General features: G+C 52.7%; 1 protein-coding gene across 1 annotated transcript; it reads left to right on the forward strand.

Moving 5' to 3' along the window:
• Window positions 1-844: 844 nt before the first annotated feature.
• txnrd2.2 (thioredoxin reductase 2, tandem duplicate 2) lies at window positions 845-15,874 on the forward strand. The gene is made up of 17 exons (XM_067227914.1): window positions 845-920; window positions 1,243-1,308; window positions 1,484-1,540; window positions 1,678-1,822; window positions 2,120-2,194; window positions 2,731-2,809; window positions 2,959-3,021; window positions 3,518-3,588; window positions 5,775-5,794; window positions 6,102-6,193; window positions 6,635-6,809; window positions 10,886-11,022; window positions 11,951-12,046; window positions 12,929-13,021; window positions 13,478-13,549; window positions 13,649-13,746; window positions 14,088-15,874. The coding sequence occupies exons 1-17, from the start codon at window positions 845-847 to the stop codon at window positions 14,209-14,211; spliced, it is 1,539 nt and encodes a 512-aa protein (XP_067084015.1). The 3' UTR covers window positions 14,212-15,874.
• Window positions 15,875-18,866: the final 2,992 nt, after the last annotated feature.

Here is an 18,866-nt window from a genome sequence, read left to right on the forward strand (position 1 = left end):
AACAGAAAATGATGGCAGGACAGACCCGTTGCATGTTAGGGGAGGGGGTACACATTATATCAGGTGAAAAAACGGACTGATATAATGTATATTCCCTGATTCCCCTCTGTAACTTTTGCTAGAAAAGAGCCGACATCTCCACAAATAAACGTATAATGTAGATAAATGAGTCCCTTGTTACTATGGAAAACCCTGTTGAATCTTCCACGTCGCTATTTGTTCCATTTAAGAGGTGAATTCGAAGTGCTTCTCTGAGTGCACGCGCGCTCCCGCGGCCAGGGGATGCAAATCCTGGCGGGGACAGTGCCTTGTCACGACATCAGCAACAACTCACATCATAGCAGGGGAGTTGGGGTAGGAGCAAAGTGAGCTTAAGCGAAGTGAGAGCAGCGGTGTTTGTACAACCATTAAGGGAGTTGTACTGAATGTAGAGAAGAGAAATTGAAACTTAAGTATCGATCTCATCACGCGAGTATCGATCGATAGCCTACTGAAACCAACGTTGGTATCGATACTATCAATACGTTAGATCGATCCGCCCACCCCTACGTCAAACCGTAATATTGAGCAATTTATCAAATGTGTCGCTGTCCATTCACATCAGTTTGAAGTTCAATCATACTTCAAAGTTTGACAGTGTTGCATCAGTATCTCATCCAGAAAATGATGTTAGTGCAAATGTGTTTCTATTGGCAATAAAAAGTCAACATCATACCGTTTAAATATTGATTACATTAGAAAATAATAAGGGTAGCATATTCCCAATACCAAAAATACTTCTTTTTTTATCAGGCACATCGCAGGACACGTAAGAACTCAGTCAAGGTCCTTTCGTAATAACAACATGGCAGCCTTCTGTAGGGGCAGGCACCGATGGAAACGCAATACTTACTTTCAAATTATAACAAGAAACTTAACAGGTATCGTGCTACTTATCTGATCATTGCAGGCACACACAAGACCCACATAGCATGAAATATATGAATTACGGTCCAAGCTGTGACATTACTGGCCTTGGCGCAGCTGTCATCCTGATAGTGTTTCGCTACTACTACCTGCTGAAGGAGAGACTTGAACTGGAGAACAGTTGCTTTATGTGTTGGAACCCTTGCGTTGTCTAGCTAGCTCGTGCATTGATATAGACCAAAAAAGCTCAAATCTAATCGTACTTTTTGTTTAACGGAAAACGTAATTGCTAGGTCTGCTTTTTACGGCTTACGGTATGTGTGTTTCTTCACCTAGGGAAATTTGACTATGACCTCGTTGTTATTGGCGGTGGGTCTGGGGGTCTAGCGTGCTCCAAGGAAGGTGAGTTTTTAACCTTTAGCAAGCCTCAACAGTAATGGCTTTAGTCTGAAGTTCCCTCGACTTGTTATATTGGGCAGTTGCTTGTAGAGGTGAACCTTCTGCATACGTAGCCTTGTTTAGTTTATGGATGTATAACTAACCAATTGGCACTGGTACCTTATTCATATCTTTACAGCTGCTCAGTTGGGACAAAAAGTTGCTGTTTTGGACTATGTGGAGCCATCTGTTAAAGGTAGGAGATCTCTCTAAAGCCAACTTACCTGTATAACAGAGGACTAAAAAACAAACTATTTGATTAAAACAATACAATGTATAAGCGTTTAAACTGATGTACTCAAAAGGTGGTATGTGTTAATGTATCCGATCCAGGCAGTAAGTGGGGCCTTGGTGGTACGTGTGTCAATGTGGGCTGCATTCCCAAGAAGCTCATGCATCAAACAGCTTTGTTGGGGTCGGCTGTAGAGGACGCCAAGAAGTACGGCTGGCAAATCCCAGGCCCTGTTTCACATGACTGGTAAGACTCAAGATGAGGACACAAGGAAAATGTTGTCGACTGATTTTGAGCTTGTGAGCTTAAGTGTTTTGACTGAACGATACCATCTAGTGGTTCTCAGTAGTCCTGCTTGAAAAACTCTTTTCAAGGTGATTTAGCATCTGGGTGTCTGAAGTAGACTAGTCTAGTTCATTGAATAATACTACAGGACAGTACTTTTAGAAGTGCTTTATTTCATGATCTCTTGAGAATTGAGTCCTCACAAGAATAGCAATAGCCTACAAACTTGTATGTGTGTGTGTGTGTCTGTTTTACTAGGTCTACCATGGCAGAGGCTGTGCAGAACTATATCAGGTCTCTTAACTGGGGCCACCGTGTCCAGCTACAAGACAAGTAAGTGACTCTTTTGTCTATCATAACTAAGTGGATGTCGTAAAGGGCCAGTTGAAGACAAAATCAATTGTCAAGTGAGGTATAAAAAAATCGAGGATAGCATGCTGAATGAATTCCCTGAGGACAAACAGGTGTTGACCTGTGCGTGTGTGCCCGCACTCCCTTAACAGATGTGCTGGTTGTGCAATAGGATTGCTCACATCTAAATCCAGCACTTGACAACCCTTCAGCGCTCCAATGGGCCTGCCTTGTACTTCTTTACTGCCCTCGGCCAAAAATCTGCCTTTGAGTAAAGATCTTGAAAGTTGAACTGAGTTGAATTCGTTCAACTCACCCCACAGCATAAATACTGCCCTGCCGCGCCATAGCAAAGCTAGCTCTTGGGTAGTGTAGCTGACTGAAGCACTGTTTAAGGCGGTTGTTGCGTGCGAGGGGCAGGAGTACCCGAGTTCGAACCCCGGTGCGGCCAGGAGATGAGGAAGGGGGTCCTGACAGCGTCGCGGCAGCGACTCAGACGTGTTGTCTGTGCCCCGCAGGAAAGTGAAGTATCTGAACCTTAAGGGGCGCTTGGTGGACGATCATACCGTCAGCGGGTTGACCAGAGCGGGAAAGGAGGTAAGCCACATTAGCAACGGCAAAACAACTGTCTTTGTGTCCTTCCTGTGTTTTGAATGGACATGAACGTTGACACTAATGCTTCTGTGTCTTGGCCTTGTGTCCTGGATGAACCCGCTGGGATCCCCTCCCACTCCACCGTCTCACAGACGATCCTCACCGCTAGGAACATTGTGATTGCAACTGGCGGAAGGCCAAAGTACCCCACACATGTGAGTGTGTTGGCCTCCACGCTGCCTCCCTCTTTCTCTTTTCACCTTCTGTCTTCCTCCCTCCCTCCCTCTTCCTTCTTCTTTCTCTTTTTTCCCTCCCTCTTTCTGTCTCTCTTCCTCCCTACACCCTACACCCCCGCCCTCCTTCCCTCCCTCCCTCCCTCCCTCCCTCCCTCCCTCCCTCCCTCCCTCCCTCCCTCCCTCCCTCCCTCCCTCCCTCCCTCCCTCCCTCCCTCCCTCCCTCCCTGCCCTCCCTCCCTGCCCTGGCTCCTGTCTGTGTAGTGGCCTTGCAGGGTAGACAGCTCAGTGGGAGAGGACGCCTGGCTGATCCTCCCAGGCTGCCGTCTCTCCAGCCTCCCTGTAGTACAGCACAGGCTCTGGCTCACTGCTGATAACGGCTTCACACAGCCAACGACCCTCTCTGCTAAAGCCCAGCAGAGCTGACCTTTAGCACCCCCTTTAGATTCAATGATGATGATGATATGAACTGTTTCAGGTCCCTGGGGCAGTCGAGCATGGCATGACCAGCGACGATATCTTCTGGCTGAACGAGTCCCCTGGAAAGACGTGAGAAGCCCGCTCTTACATACACACACACACCTACACACCACACAGACACACCTTACACTCACGTGCACATCACACACATACGCACACACACACACACCGCACACAACATTTGATATACCTTTCACAAATTGTCACTAAACCTAACTCACTTGCGTAAAGCTGCTCTTTGGTCTTTTCACCACTTGGTGGCGATATGCATTCATTCGCCGTCCCATGTCGAGCCCTCTGCAGATTCCTTTGTGACAGGGCGTTCTGAAACAGTCACCTACACACGCACCAGAATGCACCCAAAATGCTTTGCAGGGAACTCTGAATTATCCACTCAAGGAGCACTTGAGTCTAGGAAGCCCTTTCATGTGAGAGGTGCTGGAAGTGTGCCTCTCTTCCTGCCCCGAGGCTGGCAGAGGATGTCATTAGCGCTGGTGTTAGCCAGCAGCTAGCTCTCCTCCTCCTCAGTGGATCCCTGGCAGGGTGCTTCTGTTTGGCGTTGTTGTTGTGCCGGGGAGCTGTCAGCACTGCAGGTGTGTGTGTGTGTGTGTGTGTGTGTGTGTGTGTGTGTGTGTGTGTGAGGTGCTGTGGAGGCTGACAGGCGGAGGTTGTCGACGACGACCCCAGGTGAGAAACGTGTGTCTAGCAGGGGCCAGGAGCCTGCACACACCTGAGTTACACACACACACACCTGAGTTACACACACACACACACACAGACACACACACCTGAGTTACACACTCACACACACACACCTGAGTTACACACACACACCTGAGTTACACACTCACACACACACACCTGAGTTACACACACACACCTGAGTTACACACTCACACAGTCACACACACACACCCGGGGGCCACGGGCAAGACCGAGGCTGCCATCACCACGGCAACGAGACGGCTCACGGAGTGAGCGCGTGCCAGCGCCGAAGAACGACCGCGCGTGTAGGAGATAGTGGAGGATGTGTTGCCACGCAGACGGCCAGACAACAACAACATGTCATTTAAGGACTCCAAGCCTCCGGTCGGAGCTGGGTCAAGCATTCTGTCCATGATGCTCTCCCTTCTGAGGTGCCCTCTTTATGTTGCCATGGGCTTTGACTCCCAGACAGACACGAAGGAGGTACCTGGTTCACACATCCTCTATCGCTGGTCTACACGGGCTGACATGACTGCTCAAGGTCCCTCGAAGATAAAACAGTACCAAAGCCTGTTTCTGCAGCCTACCAAGCTCAGGCAGGAGTTCAGGACTGATATGTAATCAGTGTGTCCACTCCCCTAGAAGTATCCAGTCCTTTTCATAAGTACTGCCATGGTCTGACTCAACAAGGACTCTCCCGTGTCATTCTTTGACATGGTACAGTGGTATGGGGATGGGATGGGTGTAACTCATGAGAGCGTTTGAGCGCAGGTTCAAATCCCGCCTGCGGCTTCAGAATACATTATTACCTTGTCTCTGTCTCTGTGAAGACAGTGGGGGCCAATGAGGACGGAAAATGGTACTTTCCACCAGTGAAGGCTGGAGACATTCCCCATGCTCCCCCACTGCACTCTGGGCCGTGAGAGAGAACAGAGAAAGGCAACCGACTGAAATGTATAGCCCAGGCGCGAGGACCCAGAGGAAGGAGAGGAATCGGGAAGCTCCCATCCCTAATCCCTCCGAAAGCCACCTCACGATGGCCACTAAGTGCAGCTGTCTGTTAGGTGGACACGGGGAGCAGAGGGCCCTCTGTTAGTGCTTCACGCTGGCCTGAGGGGGTGGGTTAAGGAGGAGTGGTGGGGAGGGGGCTTACAGGGCTGTCAGGCCCTGGCTGTGGGAGCCTTCAGGGGGGTGAGGGGGGCCCTCCCTGTGGGGGTAGGGCATCACTCAGCAGGGCGATGTATGGACTGAGCCCTGAACATGGTACGCCCTATCCACAGGGATTAGCCTAAATGCTAGCCGTTAGCTCTCCTCGCCGTCATGGATGTCAAGGCTGGGATTAGAGGTGTGATTCACCTCGACCACACACACACACACATTTTCATCACTCGCTTTACTTCCCATGTTCAGGGTTAATTGTGGCCTCTGTCTGGGATGAATTGCTATAGGCTAATAAGTCATGCATATTGTTAAAGCTAAGAAATGTATGTAAGACATATCTTAAAGGAAGCCAATAATGAATAATGCCGTATCTCTTTTTCTGTTTCCAGACTTGTAGTTGGTGCCAGTTGTATCCTTTCACCCGCCTGTCATAGGACCTCGGCTTGTGAACGAATCACTAGTTCGGTGACTCAAACTCTGTAATAACCCCTTTACATGTATTGCGTTGTTTATGAATCAATTGATTACCAAGTCAGTTCATTTGAATCGAATCACCTTGTGACTGAGTCCAATCACTACCGTGGTGCCTTGTAAAGTTATACCCCTGTGAGTCCCCCTTTTTAGACTTTTAATTTTTATTGTCTGTGAAGGACGTATTTGTTAGAAATGTGTTGTGGTGTGAAGGCCTGGGTTTTCCTTTACCTCCTGTTGTGAAGATGTGGCTCTGGAGTGCGCAGGGTTTCTGACAGGCCTGGGACTGGACACCACCGTCCTGGTCCGCAGCATCGCCCTCCGGGGGTTCGATCAGGTAACTGCGCCGCCACGGCCACATTCTTAGGAATAATATGAGTAGTGCATTTCCCAGCGAGCCTGGGCCCCGAGGTCAGGGCCCGGGGTGGGGGCTGACAGGTGCCTGGCAGGCATGCTGGTATGGGTCTCCCCAGGTACGCTGAGGCAGGGCTGGTTAGTTTACACTCTGAACAGCCTTGCTTCTACTCTACAGCCAGACTCCTACTCTCTCTCTCTCTCTCTCTCTCTAGCTCTCTCTCCCTCACTGTCTCTTTCCCTCCCTCCCTCCCTCTCTCTGTCTCTCCCCTCCCTCTATTACTCTCTGTCCAGGCTGACAGCCTGAACCAGTCTCAACCTGCCAACCTGGCTTCTTCATGCCTGTGCCTGTGTCACAGCTAGCCTCAAGGCTGTGGTGTTTCGAAATCAGACATCAGACCGTGTATCCTCTTGTGTGTGGCAGCAAATGGCGGGCCTGGTGACGGACCACATGCGGGACCACGGCACCACGTTCTGCTGGAGGTCTGTCCCCAGGAGGGTGGAGCGGCTGGGCTCGGGAGAGCTGCAGGTGACCTGGACCGACACAGGGACAGGCCAGGACCAGGTGGACACCTTCCAGTCTGTTCTGTGGGCCGTAGGTGTGTGTAGTGTGTGTGTGGTGTCTGGGGAGAAAAGAGAGTGTGTGGGAATGCACGTCTGTGTCTGAGAATTCGAACACCATCATGGGTGGTTCGACCTCAACAAAACTAAAGTCCATTTTCTGTTGATTCAGTATGATTTCCTTCATTTTAAAAAGAGTTCTTGGGCCCGATGTGACCCGGTATTAGCAGATATTAGTTGAACCAGGCTTTCCTCCCAGCCCAGAGTTTCATTGTGGTCCACCCCAGAGTGCCGAGTCAGCAGATCACCTAGGTATCAAGCCCATAAACAAGGTAATAAAGTGTGAGGGATGGAACCACCAGGGGAGACGTTAATCACTCTCTCTCTCCCCCCAGCCAAGGGCAGGATGTGCCCAGGCACAGGGTCGCCACATTCCCCCCTTTGTTCTCCCGCCCTGGGCCTTTCCTGCCCCCTCCGTGCCAGCCCTGCGGAAACCAGCCAGCCCTGCCCATCTGTCACCCCCATCCCTGTCTGCCATTCCCTGGCCTTGCCTGTCCCATCACTCCCCTCCCCCTCCACTCCCACTATACCTCCTCTTGGCCATCCCTCTCTTCTCTATTCCACTGTTATGATATATCTATCATTCCAGCAACAATGGAGGGAACATCCTCCCGCTCTCTCATCGCTCACGTCTCCCAGGGATTCGCTTCCTTAAAGCCGGTCTCTCCACGCCTCTCCGGGCTCCCCACAGCCGCGTGTCTGGGTACTGCCAGCCCTGGTGCGCGTGCCCCCATCTGTGCCCCCTCGTGCGGCTGTGCGTGTGACAAGGACCCGGGTGGCCCTGACCTCTGGGGGGAGGTCGTCGCTCGTCCCTCGTCGCGTCCACGCCTTGTCGTCGTGGCAGCTGTGCCGGTGGCGTCCTAGCGTGTCATAGCGTGCGACCGGCGGCGAGGGTTATTTGCACATCTCGCACTTTTAAGCTCCTGGGCACCAGTGTGGCCCCTGGGTAGTTTATCACTCTGCAACTTACATGTTAAAGAGCAACGACACCCCGCAATTAGCCTGGTCTCTTTGTTGGATTTGTCAGAACCAAGACCAAGATTGATTAGACGATATTTTAGCCGTGCGGGAATATTAACCATAGACGTTTAACTCAACATAGGAAGTTTTAGTATTTTGTTACTCTGCAAGTAAACATTCTCAGTAATAATTGAGGATATTAATAGCAGTAGAGCATGTTAGCAGGATGTTCGATTATATTAGTCCTCTCCGTGGTAACGTGTGTGACAGTCCTACAGGTTAGAGTCTTGACTGAAGGGGTTTTCCTTTTGAAGTGGAACATCTGTGAGTGCTCTGTGGTGTAGACGACCATTTCCTGCTCCGTGACCTTACACTAGAGGTCGGCCCTGCCCCCTGGCCTCGGAGGAGATGTAAAAGGCCAGGGGCGTCTGTGAGGCCGCTAGCTGGCCATCAGCGACCTAGTACTGTACATCCTTGCCCTGCCTGGCCCCCCTCCACCCTTCCTATGGCCCTTCCTGCCCCCCCAGGCCAGGTGGCTCAAGGACAAACCAGGAAACAACACATTTCCTCTTCTGGTGGACCTTGTAGTCCTCTCTCTGTCCAGTGAGGTTTGGGGTAAAAGGGGGGGTGCACTCAGGTGCAGGGATATGGCACCAAGTTTTTCTGGATGTTTCCCGGCTTTCTCTCACTCTCGCTCACCCTCCCTCTCTCTGGCCCCCACTCCCTCACTTGTCCTTTCTCTCTATCTCTCTCTCTCTTTTCCCTCTCCATCTCTATTTCCCTCTCTCTCTTTCTTCCCTCCCCCCCCCCTCCCTCTCTTTCCCTCACGCACAGTCACTTCCGCAGAGCCAGAATAAAGAACCTCATTAAGTCATCTTCCCCTTCAGACAGGAAATGGAACAAGCCCTGAATGACAAGCCATTTTCGGGGGAACTGAAAATAATAATAATCTATTTCCAAAACACTCCGCTCACCACCTTACAGCCTTTTGTCTTTGCTCATTTGGGATCGATCTGATAAGGGCCACCCGTCTCATTTCAAGTCGTGCCAGAGTGCATGTTGTGGCTAATTGGCCGGCTGGCCAGGACACTTCCTCCTCACGCCACGGCGAGCTTTGTGAAGCGGCCTATCAGGGCCACAGCACTGTGTGCGACTCCAGCCTCGACCAGACCTCTTATCAGCTGCCCTCTGTTGTTGTGTCCTCAACACACAATGGGCACCCTGGCACTCCCCCAGATCCCCAGCCCAGCCCCCCGGTCCCATAGCCCAGTCTAATAGCCCAGCCCCCCAGCCCAGAGGCAGAAAGAGGGCAGGAAAAGGCTGGGCGACACTGCTGTAGACTGTACACGGGAGAGAGAGAGAGAGAGAGCGTTAGCCAGATGGAGGTGGGAAAGACAGAGAAAGGCAGCGAAAGAAAAAGGGCCGGGAGAGAGGGAAATAGTGATGGAGAGAGAGAGACGTCAGCCAGGAGCGAGGCTAAGGAGAGAGAAGCAGAAGGAAGGGAGAGAGAGATCTGTGTCGGTTCTGGTTGCTACAACAGAGCTGTGTTGTTGTGGGATAGGAGGGTCAGGGGTCAGCGACATCAGAGGTCGCCGATGGAAGGAGTTCATTCTCGCTTTTGGAAAAACATTTCCTTCGCTGTGGTTTGGGACAGGGTGACGTTGCCTCGTGCATATCCAGAGGAGAGCGGGTCAGATGGTATCTGGGAGGGCCGTCTGAGAGGGGAGAGAGGCCCGAGGCCTGCCCTCCAGAACAGTGGGGCCTGTATGAGCGAGCGTGTGCCCTGCCAGAGCAGCTCTCAGGGGGGAGCTCTGGTAATCTACCTCTCCCTCTCGTTTGACCTCCCTATCCCCCCCCCCCCCCTCCTCTCTGAGCCTCTCCTTACGACGGTTCCCTCTTTCTCTGTGACTCCCTCTTGCTTTCTCCCCCTCGTTCAGCCTCTCGTATTCTCACCTCGTTTTTCCTCGACCTCTCTTTCTGCTCCGCGCCCTCTCCCGCTTTCTTGCCCCATCCTCTACTCTATTGTCTCTCACCCATCTCTCTCTCGCTCTTTGGTTCTCTCTCTGTCGTTCTTTCTCTCTCCCCCCCCCCCCCCCCCTTCTTCCCGCTCCCTACCACCCATGATGCAGTAATGGGCAGGTCCACCGGCCCTCCAGGTCTGGCTGTAGTGTGTGTGGTGGGGGTGGGGGGGGGGGGGTGGGGGGGGGGGGGGGGGGGGGAAACAGAGGAAGTTGTTCCCTGGCTCCAGCCAGGAAAGGGGTCTTGGAGGGGTGGGGATGGTGTGTGTGTGGGGGAGGGGGGGGGGGGGGGTTGTTATTCTTGTTGTATGATAGCATCTACGTGGATCCCTCTGGGTCCTGTGGAGAGGAGGCAGCAGTGTTTATTATGTTACCCAGGCAGGGAGAGCTGAGCCGGGGGGAGGAGGGGAGGAGCGCAGGAGGGTGGTGGAGAGGAGTGGAAGGAGGTTGAGGAGAGGAGGAGCGGAGGGTGGAAGGAGGAGTGGTGGAGGAGTAGATGGGTTGCCAAGGCAGCAGAAGGCACTCCTTATCACTATGAAGACGAGGGAGGGGAGAGGGGCGGGTGTCGACAGCATCCGTCGTCTGCGGAGCAGGAAGTGGCAGAAGTGACATCTCGGGGCCCCAGGTGGTTGATGGGATGCTTATCCCTGCCTGCCTTATTATTCACTCCTCCTAAAGACAAACCTCCACCCCCTCCCTCTCTCCCTGCCTCCCTGTTTCCCTCTCTCCCTCTCTCTCCCTCCCTGCCTCCCTCTCTCCCTCTACTTCTCTCCCCCAGCTGAACAGATGTTTTCTTTTCTAATTGCTGGATAAGCTCCTCTCTCTCTCTCTCCCCCTCTCTCTCTCTCTCTCTCTCTCTCTCTCCCCCTCTCTCTTTCTTTGTGGGACGGTAACAGAACGTGCCTTTTAAAAAACCTGGTTGCGTGCCAGCCGAACGGTATGTGTCAAGAACACTGACCAGACCCCCCCCCCCCCACCACCACCACCACCACCACCACCACCCTCCATCTCTGTCTCTCTCCTCAGGGTGTAATGTAATATAGTGACCCTGGGTGTTTTCTCCTCTCTGGCTGCAGGCAGGGCTCCGGAGACCAGGGCGCTGGGTCTGGAGGGGCTGGGCGTGCGCCTCAACCAGGACACGGGGAAGATCCTGGTGGCCGCCGACGAGGCCACGTCCGTGCCCGGCCTCTACGCCGTGGGCGACATCTGCCAGGTGGGTGCACAGGACCCCCGGAGACGCCAGGAAACGCCTCGACCGCACTGCGGGATAGGCGTTTTTGTTGTTTGTTTCTTCAACTGATATTCCGTCACACGGTAGCCTGGATAAGGCTGCCAAGTGGTTTGTCTGTCTCTCTGTCTGTCTGTCTCTGCCTGCCTGTCTGTGCCTGCCTGTCTGTGTCTGTTAGGCTGGCAGAGATGCACGGAGCAGTTCTAGCTGCTGTATTAAAGATCAGCTGTCTCCCTGACGTGGCCAGCTGGAGTGCTCCTCGCCTACCCGGCCCTCTGACTCACACTCAGATGAGCGTGGGGGCCTTTGAAGGCCTCTCTGCCTGTCAGTCTGTCACTGCCAGGCGAGGGGGGGGGGGGGGGCTTTTAAAGGAGGGCACCGAGCGTGATAGCTCCGTCGATAAGCCTGGACATCTGATTCAGCCACACCTGTGGCCGGGGCTGTTCGACGGTGACTCAGGCAGGGCGGATGTGTAAACACAACACCTGAAAATCCCGCCTGGCAGAAGCGTGCGCTCGTACATACAACATACACACACACACACACACGTTCCCATTTCACACACACACATACTACAGTATCACTGGTACACTGTGCATACCAGTCACTCATACACACACGCACACACTGCCTGAGGAAAGCAGGATGTATGTGGTAATCAAGACTTCAGACAGACTCTCAGACCTGCCCTGCAGCTCAACCATATCCTCTGTGGTTAGACTGGATGTGTGTGTGTGTGTGCGTGTGTGTGTGTAGAAGTGACTAACACAGACAGAATTACCTCAGTAGTGTAAGTTCTGGTGGTTTTGTAGTGTGGTCATTATTATGTTACATAGTCAGTCTCCTACTTATTAACTTAGGTGTTTGTGGTCATGGATGACGTGTGTGTGTTAACAGTGCTCTCTGCTCATAGGGTCGTCCTGAGTTGACCCCTACCGCCATCAGGGCAGGAAGACTACTGGCTCGCAGACTGGCCGGCCAGACCGCTCAGCTCATGAACTACGACAACGTGAGTCATCCTCTCACACACACACACACTCTCTCTCTCTCTCTCTCTCTCTCTCTCTCTCTCTCTCTCTCTCTCTCTCTCTCACACACCTCACACACACACACACTCTCTCTCCAACACACATGCGAACACGTGTGCTCACATCAGCACACACACTAACACACTTTCTCTCACACACACACACACACACACACACTCTCTCTCTTTATCTCATATACTCTCCTACACACACACTGTAGAATTTCCCTTCATCTCCCCACAGATTGTTCAGACGTGCTTTTTAACCTTTTGTTTCATGGGTCTGTGTGACCTAAGTGAAATCAGTGGCACTTTGGGTGTACATGTTTGTGCTGGGCTGCGGGCTGATGTGTAGGCTACAGTTTGTGGGATGTTGATGGCTGGGCCTCCTAGATCGTCAGTAGCGACAGCAGACAATGGCCATTTTTCCAAATTCAATACAAATAAAACAATCGTAATGACAGATTGATGACCTGTTGTTTGGGGTTTCATTTAGTCTCACTCTTTTCCTGTCATTTCTTTGGGTCCGTCTGTCTGTATCCGTCTGTCTGTCTCTCCGTCTGTCTGTCTGTGTACCTGTCTGTCTCTCCGTCTGTCTGTCTGTCTGTGTACCTGTCTGTCTCTCCGTCTGTCTGTCTGTGTACCTGTCTGTCTCTCCTGTCTGTGTACCTGTCTGTGTACCTGTCTGTCTCTCCGCCTGTCTGTCTATGTACATGTCTGTCTCTCCGTCTGTCTGTGTGTGCCTGTCTGTCCCTCCGTCTGTCTGTCTGTCTGTCTGTGTGTGTGTGTGTGTACCTGTCTGTTTCTCCGTCTGTCTGTCTGTGTGTGTGTGTTTACCTGTCTGTTTCTCCGTCTGTCTGTCAGGTTGCCACCACAGTGTTCACCCCTCTGGAGTACGGCTGTGTGGGTCTGTCAGAGGAAGAGGCCGAGAGCAAGCATGGCAAGGACTCCATCGAGGTTTGTGTGTGTGTGTGTGTGTGTGTGTGCTCACACCTGCACCAGGCCAGGGTTGGACCCTGTGGGGACGGGGGCGTGGCCGGTGTGTGAGTGACAGGCCATCGGGAGGTCTGATTGAGGTGTTGTCAAGGTGATGACGGATCGGAGACACCTGTGGAGGTGCATCCTCCAGCTGCGCGGCTGGGCAGACTTGTGTCAGCTCGCTCAATATAAAAAAAATGCACAATTACACACACACACCATCTATGTGTGTCTAGTTGGTGATCTAGTACTATATTAGAAATATGCTGGATGATAAGACACTTTTGTTTAACATCGGTGCTTCTCCACTGCATTGGTACTAAATGTGTTGTATGTACACATTGTGTACTGATTGTATAGAAATTAGATGTGGACTGAGCCTGTGTGAGTCTATCTATTTCATGCTGTGTGTGTGTGTGTGTGTGTTTGCACCAGGTGTACCATGCCTTCTACAAGCCACTGGAGTTCACCGTGGCTGAGAAAGATGCCAGCCAGTGCTACATTAAGGTACAACCATCCCCCCAGTCTACCAGCAGGCCAGGCGCCCGGCTGGCGCCAGACCTCCGGAGGCCGGGGGTAGTCACGGTGCTCCTCTCTCCCCTGCAGGTGGTGTGTGAGCGGGGCGGAGACCAGAAGATCCTGGGGATGCACATTACAGGCCCCAATGCTGGGGAGGTCACACAAGGATTCTCGATGGGCTTCCAGTAAGTTCCACCCCCCTCTCCCATATGGCAAATCTCCCACTCCTACACACAGCTAAGGAAATATATGATTTTATTTTTTATGTGGTAAGGGTTATCTGAAATGTTGGATGGGAATGCCTTTGGGGGGAAAACAAACTGATAGTCTAACTTACGACCAGATGTTAAATTCATGTGTTTGGATGAGTGCTCTGTATGGTGCATTGTCAGTTGTAGAGCTAAGAGATTATCATTATTATTATTATTATATTTTTTGATCAGGGCTTTTCAGAGTAATTACCTTTCTACAGATTGGGGTCAGTCTCTGAATAAAAGGTCTTTGTGGTGTGTGTGTGTGTGTCCAGGTGGGGGGCCACATACAGACAGCTGGTGGAGACAGTAGGCATTCACCCCACCTGTGCTGAGGAGCTGACCAAACTCAACATCAGCAAGCGTTCAGGTCTGGACGCCACCGTCACAGGCTGCTGAGGTTAAGCATCCCCATCTCTGAACACAGCGAAGCACACAGGGCCCACAGCGACAGGGTCAGGGCTTGGTTAAAACCGGAGCACTCGCTCTCTCCTCCCTCTCTATTTCTTGAGCCAAAATGGCCGGCAGGTTTCTCCACAGGTTAGGGAGTTTTTAAGCAGCTGGAAGTCAGCTCGGCAGACTTGGGAAACTTGGGACCCAGGTTTGTGTCACCTAACAAGCAGAGCCAGATTATCCCATGGAGCCCCAGTGTGTGTGTGTGTGTGTGTGTGTGTGTGTGTGTGTGTGTCCTGGTTCTCCTGGAGCTGGCCTGTGGGTCCTGTCTGAGGGAAACCTCCAGCCACAAGCAGCGTCCCTCACATAAACACTCTCATAAATCAGGGTATGGGCCAGTTCCCGGTTTGTTGAAAACAGAATCGTACGAGAGCGTGGGCCTTAAACGTTTCTGAATATATATTCTGCAAATGTTGTTGTTTCTCCGCCTGTACTTCCTGTCCATTAGTCTTGAAAGTGACACATGCCAGGATGCAGGGAACACACACACACTCACACACACACTCTTACACTCGCATACACACACACACACACTCACACACACATGCCTTGGCCCCTGACACTGATGGATGGCCCTGAGCCGTCGCCGCGGTGACACCACCCCGTTTCCCAGGGACACACACAAACATTCGGCGGGCCGGCTGTCAGTCAGTGGAGCGAGACCGGGACCAAGCCTGGCCAGGGAGCTTGTTCAGGCCTCTGCTCCAACACTACGCCTCCTCCTCCTCTTTCCCTAACCTCCTTCTTTTCCCTCCTCCTCCTCCTCCTCCTCTTCCTTTCTTCCTCCTATTCTTCTCCTCCTTCTATTCCTCTCCTTCTCTCGCCCTCTGAGGAATACAGTGGGACTGTAATAACAGCCTGTGTCTGGCCGTGTGTGGATGCCTGGGCCAGCAGAACCTGGCAACCCTATCCCCCTGCGGGAGAGACTTTTGCAGAGAGCCGTGGTAGTACCAGCCTCTACCTGAAGGTGGCAGTATTGCCTTCAGATTTACCTCCAAAACCTTGCAGGCTGAGCAACTGTAGGATAGGGTATCAAACGTATTCCTCCAAGCACTCAAGCTGCACATTTAATCCTTTAATCCAGCATTAGCGATATGTGTTATTAGATGAAGGCGTAGTGCTAGAGTGGTATTCTAGTGCCAACCGATAAGGGTTATCAGTTGTGTATTTACACAACTGGCCGTTTAGCCCTTCAGAGTCAACACACTGGGAGATAACGGAAATGTGTTTATTTCACTAAAGCCCTATTAGACTGTCGTGATCCTTTAAATCACGCAGATCATATCATATGAGCCCGAGTCATCAAACATGCCCACCTCTCCCTTTGTCGCCCAGTCGCCCTGGTCTGAGTGGTGGCTGCATGGGCCTGTGGCACCGGAGGACTGGGCCAGATCTGTGTCGGAGAAGAGGAGGAAGGGAAGAGAGGAAGGGAGGGATGGAGGGGGTTAGAGGGTAGACCGCTGGGTCGGTTTATTTATGTTTGAAGTCTAATCTGCCCGGCCTGATTAATGGTCCTGTAGAGGGGAGTGACAGCAGAGCGGTGGGAGAGAGAGAGAGAGAGAGAGAGAGAGAGAGAGAGAGAGCGCTACCAGGTTTATTTGGATCTGGGGCTGAGAGAGAGTGGGGGGCGGGGGGCGAGTGTGGGGATGCAACTGTGTTGCAGGAGAGGGGGGAGGGGGGGAAGGGTTAGGAGGAAAAGGGGGATTCCTGTGTGCTGTGTTCAGGGACGGGGTGCTGACTGAAGGACCTGACCCTCGCTCGGCAGGAACAGCTTGACTCCATCGCCCTCCGCAGCACTCTGGAGCACATGCTCCTCCATCTCCAGCCTGCTCCAGCCTGCTGGGGCCGAGGCTGGGGCCGAGGCTGGGGCCGAGGCTGGGGCCGAGGCTGGGGCCGAGGCTGGGGCCGAGGCTGGGGCCGAGGCTGGGACCGGGGCCGAGGCTGGGGCCGAGGCTGGGACCGGGGCCGAGGCTGGGACCGAGGCTGGGACCGGGGCCGAGGCTGGGACCGAGGCTGGGACCGAGGCTGGGACCGAGGCTGGGACCGAGGCTGGGACCGAGGCTGGGACCGGGGCTGGGACTGGGGCCGAGGCTGGGACTGGGACTGAGGCTGAGGCTAGGGCTTGGGGTGGGACTATTACTAGGGCTGGGGCCGGGGCTAGATATGGGGTTGCCCCACTCTACTGCTGCTTGGGAGAAGGTGAGAGGCCCAGTAGCATGGGTAAGTGAGCCTGTTGGTCTCTACAGTGCCAGGCTGAGCCAGAGTCACTGTGAAGGAAGTCATTGAGGTCATTTGTGAAACTATTATGTCTGTTTTCTTTCGCTCTCCATTTCCTCTCTACCAAACTGTCCCTGTGTTATGTCGGCTGCACAAACGCACAAAAGTCCGAATCAGGATTTAGGTTTTGCTGAATTAGTTTTTCCACTGGTATTTGTATGTATTTATGTACAGGATATTATTCAGTGTTGTTCTCCAGTCCGGGGCCATAGCCAGGGATATTGAAGGGGACCCCAGCCACAGTCTCAGCCTTGTCACACGTGTTGCTCCCAGGGTCAGGGTAGAGCTCTGAGGTGGCCTGCTAATGATGACTTGCACTAAAACCCTCAACAGGGGAGGGCATGTCTGATGTCACCAGGCCACCAACTTTAGTTACTGTAAATAGAGTGGCCTCATTTGCCATAAAGCTTTGTGCTTTATTATTTATGATGTCAAGTAATAAAATATCAGAATGAGTTTCAATGAGGTGCCTGTGTCTCTGTTGAATCAACAATGGAAAGTTGTGGGTGTGTGCCTGCAAGATTGTGTGTGTGCGTGCGCTGGTATGCAAGCAGGAGTATCTGCGTGTGTGTGCCTGTGTGTGCGCATCAGTACAGATGTGTGTGTGTGTGTTTTCTCTGGAAGTCTGGCGAGGTGTTAGTCGTAAGGGTCAGCTCAGTGGAGGAGGCGGTGCAGGGCAGGGGTAGTCCCTCTCTGACCCCCACCGCCCCGCCCCCCACCCCCATCTCTGCTGACAGGCTCCTATGCAGACCTGTCACTCAACCCTCTTCACCAACAATGGCAGAAATTCCTCTCTGTTTGTTTGGTTAAGGACATGGCTCTCTCCAACCCGGAGACTCTTCGGGACTCTCGGCGGTCTCACTCGTGCACTCGAGGTGGTGTCAATCTGGACGCCAGGAATACAAGTTCGGGGAGCGCCCCTTGAACAGTGGGGCCGTGTTCATGAAGGGGACGTTTTTATTCATTTAGCCTGAACGATGAAGCAAACTGGTTACGATGGAAGATGTCACTGGGCACACCTTAACATGTTGTTCCGCTAAGGTTCCGCTCCAAGGTGGAATTAATCCAGTCCTATTGAAGGCTTGACAGTCTGCATGGGAGTCGACATTCACCAGCCCATTGTAACGTCAGTGCCTCAACTCAACTGCCAACTAAGGAGAGCACACGCACATCGAGTGCACAGTCCTACGGCCTTCGCCGAAGCCTCAGGTAGAGAAATAGACCAACATGTACCTGTGTAAACATTCACACACAAATAACTAGGCTGGGAGAAGAAAAGGCAGAGTCGGCAGAAGGATTATCCCTCAGATATGAATAGGTGCCGATTATGAGCGCTGTGTTACACAGCCGGCGTCTCCTCCAGACCTGTCAGGCTGAGATGTCTGGAGGCCGGTGGGGGGCTCGAGGATGGGGCTGGTGAAGGCCGGGGCTGGTCGGGGGAGGCTGGTGAAGGCTGGGGCTGGGTGTGGAGGCTGGGGTGGGGTGGGGTTGCGGGGGGAGTGGCCCCTTCAGAAAACGTGATTGAACAGAAGCCACGGTGAGATTGAAAGCGGTCGGCACAGTGTGGTCTGACCTGTGGCTTGGTGGCCCGTGTTCAACACGATTAGGACAAAAGCCCCTGGAGCAATGTGGTAAGCCTAATGGTAGCTTTAAGCTAAACTCAAACCGTTGTGAATGTGAATGTTGACCTATGGTTGTGTGTTAAGTGTCACCTTTTAACTACTCCGTACAAATGCCCAGACGATGTCTATGCCAGGGGCTTTTTTCCCATGAGCCTCCTCCAAGGCCAAAGTCAGTGACACTCCAAGCGTTGTTTTTCTCTTTCGAATGAAGATTACAACTCCAGAGTCAGAATCACTCCTCACTTTCTTCCAGGAATCTCAAGGTTGTCTCTACCGACCCACCCCCACCCCCTGCTGGGTCGACATAATGGCTCCATACAGGGCAAAGGTTCTGGTCTCAGATGAGGAGGTGGCTTATATGTTTGAGCCACAATGAACCATCCCCCCCCTCCACCTCCTGAGCCCAAACACACACATGCCTCACGTGCCACACAAAGAAGGAAACGAGAGGAGAAAACCAAGTTTGACACAACACAGTAGGCCTGCGAGATTAAGCTGAGGTGAAGCACTGTGAAATGAGCTTATCAAGTCCCAGATAAGGAGAGATACACTCAGGAATGGGCTTAATGTTTCACACATGGCTTGCGGAGGGCCTCTGCCTGAAGAGGAAATGGGTGAAGATGAGATGAGGGTGGATGCAGTGTTGTGGCTGAAATGGCCCTGCCTAGACCGGTTTGGCCCACCCCACGCAGCCTCACCCTA

Source organism: Osmerus mordax, chromosome 24 (genome assembly GCF_038355195.1).
Source record: "Osmerus mordax isolate fOsmMor3 chromosome 24, fOsmMor3.pri, whole genome shotgun sequence".
NCBI classification, from domain to species: Eukaryota; Metazoa; Chordata; class Actinopteri; order Osmeriformes; family Osmeridae; genus Osmerus; species Osmerus mordax.